Here is a 6,095-nt window from a genome sequence, read left to right as displayed (position 1 = left end):
GGTGGATAGTGGAAGCGATGTCATGGCATTTTCTATTTTTAGCATGTGACGTAATCGAGTACCTGGGCCCGGTCACTAGCACCCTGCCACGCGCCACAAGCACCCCAGCTCCATCTACGGAAACTAGGAGCGGTGCTACTTCAGCATTTATCTCCAAAGGTGAGAGAAGGCATTGGTGTGAGTAGGGTTGAGTGTAATAGCGAGGGAGTGTTGGATAAGTTGTGTGGGTGGGGCTGGGTGTAACAATGAGGGAGTGTTGGATAAGTTGTGTGGGTGGGGCTGGGTGTAACAATGAGGGAGTGTTGCCCCACCCACACAACTTATCCTGGGTGTAACAATCAGGGAGTGCTGGATAAGTTGTGTGGGTTGGGCTGGGTGTAATAATGAGGGAGGATGACTAGGGGGTGCTAGTTGAACGAAGTCTTTGTCACGATAAATATTTCAAGGATATGAAATTTATAAGTACGAATGATATGAAAATTCGTTAACACACACACACACACACACACACACACACACACACACACACACACACACACACACACACACACACACACACACACACACACACACACACACACACACACACACACACANAGATGGCGCCACGACAACTAGTGTTGGAACAACGACTACTGCTGTGGAACAGAATGGTAAGTTTGTGACACAAGCACCCGATCATGCGCAGTACCGTCCTGATTCACCACAGCGTGTTATAGTCCGTGGTCTGAAAAGGCATTCTTTATTAATATCTTATGATTTTTGCTCGCCTAATATATGATTGAAAATGTCTTTAATTTTTCAGGGAAATCTTACCTAGATGACATTGTCGTATCTGGGTGTCATTGTCGTATCTGGGTGACATTGTCGTATCTGGGTGACATTGTCGTTTCTTGGTGACATTGTCGTATCTGAGTTAAACTGTTGTATATAGGTGACATTGTTGTATATAGGTGACATTGTTGTATATGGGTGACATTGTTGTATACGAATGACATTGTCGTATCTGGGTAACATCATCGATGGCATGTGCGATTTTTTGTACGCGAATAATTTGATTACAGCATTTTAAATGTACATGTCCGCCCGTGGGAGCCAGAGCCGTATACAAAGATCTTTATAAGTATCTTTAGCCATTACTTTAGCCGTATATAAGTATCTTTATATACGGCTCTGGTGGGAGCTGCCCGCCCACGCCCTCTCTTGGATATTGTCGTTATGTCTGTCAAACTAGACCAATTTATTCGTGTTTATTACGCTTGCATTCCAGATTGTCTCCTTTGCAATACTTCGTTACTAAGCATAACTCTTGGAAGTCCTGATTCGTAACGCTGATTGGCTAGTGCTATGTGTCAACTAAATTAGATGGATGGGCCGAATGCTTTTCTGTTTATGTGTCTAGGTGGCGCCACAAACAGTACTAAGTCACGTGCGGTTCGCGTGATTTTCTTCCTAGGTCAATCAATAACATAGGCGCTGCCATTGGTTGATACAAATCACGTGCCTCAAACTCCTGTTTTATGGTGCATTGTGACCCTAACCCTAACCCTAACTCTAACCCTAACCCTAACCCTAACCCTAATCCTAACCCTATTTTTAAAAAAATATAAAAAATTAATTGTTGTTATTAAATTGTTGTAAATAAATCATGTAAATATTTGCGTTAATTGTAAAAAATTGTTTAACGGATAAAGATAGAAAAATACAGAAAACAGGAAAATAATTAAAAAACGGGTGGGATTCGATCCACCTACCTTTTAGCCTTGGGTTTCGTGCGTACTCGTTCGGCTACCAGGGTTATTTCAATTACAGATTTTGCATGTGCTATGAATATGTCGAGACTGTGACGTCATTGAGCGACGAAACAATCTCAACCAATAGCAGCGCTCACTAGAGCCCTATGTTCTTGATTGACCTAGGAAAAAAATCACGCGTGCGGTTCACAGAGTCGACGAATCAGATATTATCTCTTCTATGACGCAATGGCTGCTATTACCCGCCTGCCCTGCCCCCTGGTGGTAATTGTGCGTTTGTTTGTGCGTAGGGATCAGTAAACTCGTTCCCGCGCTAGCGTCTGCTGCGGCAGCTGCGTTGCTGATGGTCATCGTCATCGTCGTCATCATCGTCGTCATCAGGTAAGCTAGATGTGAATGTGTGTGCGTGCGTCCGTGCGTTTGTTAGTCTGTGTACTTGCGGTTCATGCCGCTCGCGCGAGTGTGCGTGCATGCTGTGTGTGATCGTGTGGTTGGTGTGTGTGTGTGTGTTGTTGGTTGTGTGTGATGTGTCAGACGTGTGTGTGTGTGTGTTGTGTGATGTGTGCTGTGTGTGTAGTGACGTGTGTGTGTGTGTGTGTGTGTGTGATATTGCTTCATCGGCGCGGGGGGGGCCGGTGTCTGCTGCGTGCGTTAACGTAATTGCGTTCGTTGAGCTGTACGTGCGTTTGCGTATGTGAGTGTCGTTAGGTATACCGCCATGCCTGAAAAGTATGTCAGACGATCCAACATGACTCACGGCGTTTGACACTAACTGATTTTACCGACAGGAGGCGAAAAAGACCCGACACTGCTCCTCTCTCTACTCCCTCTTCCGACGACCCAGGTGGCGCTGTCTCAACCAACGCACCAGCCAACCAACAAGAGAGCATCATCTACAACGAGATATACGATTCGTCGACGCCTCAACAAACTAAGCTGCGCGATGATGTAGGGGGCGCCACTAGCCAGCCCGGCGGCATGACCTATAACGACATGTACGAGTCGGCCGATGGAGCTGCCGGAAACAATGGAGCAGCGAATGACGGTGACGCCATCTATAACGATATCTACGAAGGAGGTTGCGGTGCTTCAATGCAAGTCAACGACATTTACGAAGCCGGCGCGTCGGCCGACGAGTACGATTACACATACGCGCCAGTAGGTGGCGCCACTGGGCAGGACGTCGGTGCAGACGGAGTGTACGCAACCATTCAGTGATGCCGTGCTGTGACGAGCGACGTGCGGTGTTCGTGCGAACAGATTATGCAGCACGTGACAATGAAAACACTGCGACGATTACGTCACACTGACGTCGTCACCACGTTATTCGAATTGTTGGCGCGACCGATCACCGTCGACAAGCTGTGTGGAAGAGGAAGAACCGTATTGCTTATAGTGACAATACTACCATCTTACACACACGCCTGCACGTACGCACGCGCACACACACGCACGTACGCACGCATGCATGCATGCACGCACGCACACTCACACGCACACACACACACACACACGCACACACACGCACACGCGCACGCGCACGCGCGCGCACACTCACACACGCACATCACACGCACGTACACACACACACACGTACACGTACACGCACACGCACACACGCACGCGGACGCACGCGCACGCACACGCACACACACACGCCATAATTAGCTAACATATTAACAATAATTTACTCGAATTGATCCTTGGACGATTGACTCTCACTGCAATCTTCTACGCACTCTACTACGTACAAACCTTACATAATTTGTTCAAATCTGGGGCGTTTGTACTATATTTCACATAACAACTGTAGGATAAACTTCTATCAAGAGTTGTACCCTGTACTATTAACTCCCAGTCCAATACCATACGTCCTACCTTATATATAGATCGCACGCATGTATATTTTGTATTTGTCCCTATATTAAATCTGTCCAGAATTCATTTTAAATGAGAATATGACAAATGACAAGGAGAAACAAAATAATTCCCGTGTGCACTGTATTCTATATTTTGTATTTTGTATACTATATTGTTGATTTTGTAATATATATTCTGTATTCTATATTCTGTATTTTTAGTCTATACTCTATGTTTTGTATTTGTCTCTATACGATCGCTCATTAAAAAGGAAAATCTCTTGTCCACTGAATATAATTGTTTTGGCGAATTTCACGAGACCGTACACACAGGCGCACGCACGATTTCCGGTAACGGGACGCCCGTCTGCTTCCAATTTCCGGCTTCGGCAATCTCGCGAGAATGTGTGGTTGTTTAGCACGTATCACTATATAAATATCGAATTATTATCTCAATTCGGAATTAAAAGGAATCAGTTGCGCTTAAATGATACGCATTACATCTGTTAGTGTTTTCACTCTGTATAGCTCCATAGTGATAAACTCGTAGAACTCAATCGGGGCAGTGACAGTGGATCTGCGTCCTGTAGAGACGGTCCATGTCCCCGCTACACACACGGGGGTAGTGGCAGTAGATTTGCGTCCCGTAGAGACGGTCCAGGCCTCCGCTACACACACGGGGGTAGTGGCAGTGGATCTGCGTCTTGTAGAGACGGTCCAGGCCTCCGCTACACACACGGGGGTAGTGGCAGTGGATCTGCGTCTCGTAGAGACGGTCCATGCCTCCGCTACACACATGCGTAAGATGCGTTACTTTCTTAGCCGTTAGAAAAATTGCAATGAACGCCAACATTTCGTCTCCACTAACATGTATTTGACCGCATGGTCAGAGATAACATTCTTTTCTTCTTATTTTTGAAAAATTATCTCTTAAAAAGCACACGATACAACGCACAAACGTGTTATATATACTTAACTTGTAATAATGACAATTGCACGTAAGCCATTGCATCTTCCGAGCACTATCCCCATACTTACGATCAACGTCAGAGATATTATATGTTGCTACGCATAGGGAGCAGATTTCACAGTGAGATAAATATACGCACTTTGACTAAGACGCGAGCAGTGATTGTAAATACCTCCTATAGGTGGCGCTATATATATATGTCTTTCTCTCGTATAATTACCTTTTCTCTCACTGTTTACTAATACTCACAGAGCTGTATATAATAACATGATGTTATTATATGCAACGCAGTGTTACAACTGCTGCCAGGAGAGGCGCCATGCGCATGCGCAACTACTGCCTCAATCCGCCACATTACATCTAGCATCAACTGGTAATCAACTAAGTAAAAGAAAGCCGATGGGAGCGCGTGTATAGTAACAAACAAATGAGCATGCTTCACACTTCAGACGACTTCCACAACTTTGCGAGAATCTCCTCTCTCTGTAGCTTCGTCTGCAAATAGATGGAGACACTTGTCCATTAGTCTGCATCGCTACAGCATAATCCACTTAGGTGTATATAACAACATTAGGAGTGTATAATATAGACTCTATCAGACTATATTATACTGATAACATGCTGTTCACTAGGTTATTATTGTATAGAGCTCACTGACGTAATCTCATTACTAAAACCTCGCAATGTCTGCGCGGATGTATGAAACAGATGCAATAAGGCTATAACATGTATTCATTACGTATGCAGGCAGTTTTTACACATGCGCGCACACATGCGTGATAATTATGTATCTGTGCTGCGTATTCAACACGTTCTCTGACGTGTGGTGACGTGAATTACGTGTGGTGACGTGAAATTACGTGTGGTGACGTGTAGTGACGTGTGGGGACGTATAATGGCGAATAATAACAACGAAAAGAAAAAGAAGAAGAAGAAGAAGAAGAAGAAGCAGAAAAAGAAGAAGAAGAAAAACTAGAAGAAGAAAGATAGGAGAAGAAGAGAAGAAGAAGAAGAGAATGAAGAGGAGAAGAAGAAGAGAAGAGGAGGAGAAGAAGAAGAAGAAGAAGAAGAAGAAGAAGAAGAAGAAGAAGAAGAAGAAGAAGAAGAGAAGAAGAAGAAGAATATGATGATAATGAAAATGAAGAAGAAAATGAAGAAGAGAAGAAGCAAAAAGAAGAAGATGACAAAGAAAATGATGATGATGACGATGATGACGACCACGACGACGATGATGATGATGGCGACGACGATGATAATGATAATGTCAACGAAGGATATTATCCCAGCCCATGATGTATGTAATGCGTCTATGTTTAGTGCGTGACAGGTCAATGCCGTGGTGGCGTACTCACAGTTAAAGTGTTGATCTCTCGTGAGAACGCTCCCAGTTCCTTCGCTACCTGCTCATCCTTCTGAAATTATTATTATTATCATTATTATTCTTCTTCTTCTCTTCTTCTTCTTCTTCTTCTTCTTCTTCTTCTTCTTCTTCTTCTTCTTCTTCTTCTTCTT

General features: G+C 44.3%; 1 protein-coding gene and 1 long non-coding RNA gene across 2 annotated transcripts; one reads left to right on the top strand and one right to left on the bottom strand.

Annotated features, from left to right (window-relative positions):
• The first annotated feature begins 13 nt into the window (after nt 1-13).
• Nucleotides 14-3,163, top strand: LOC106813804. Its single transcript, XM_014818028.1, has 4 exons — nt 14-159; nt 600-653; nt 2,045-2,135; nt 2,543-3,163. Exons 1-4 carry the CDS (start codon nt 18-20, stop codon nt 2,970-2,972), a joined length of 717 nt encoding a protein of 238 aa, XP_014673514.1. The 5' UTR covers nt 14-17; the 3' UTR covers nt 2,973-3,163.
• Nucleotides 3,164-4,465: 1,302 nt separating this feature from the next.
• LOC106813802 lies at nt 4,466-5,997 on the bottom strand. The gene is made up of 2 exons (XR_001394512.1): nt 5,936-5,997; nt 4,466-5,078 (listed from the first exon to the last, which is right to left on the bottom strand). It is a non-coding gene; the product is annotated as an uncharacterized LOC106813802 (long non-coding RNA).
• Nucleotides 5,998-6,095: the final 98 nt, after the last annotated feature.

This window comes from Priapulus caudatus, unplaced genomic scaffold, assembly GCF_000485595.1.
Source record: "Priapulus caudatus unplaced genomic scaffold, Priapulus_caudatus-5.0.1 Scaffold827, whole genome shotgun sequence".
Taxonomy (NCBI): Eukaryota; Metazoa; Priapulida; class Priapulimorpha; order Priapulimorphida; family Priapulidae; genus Priapulus; species Priapulus caudatus.
The sequence above is the reverse complement of the archived record's forward strand: the minus strand, read 5'-3'. Positions and strand labels throughout refer to the sequence as shown.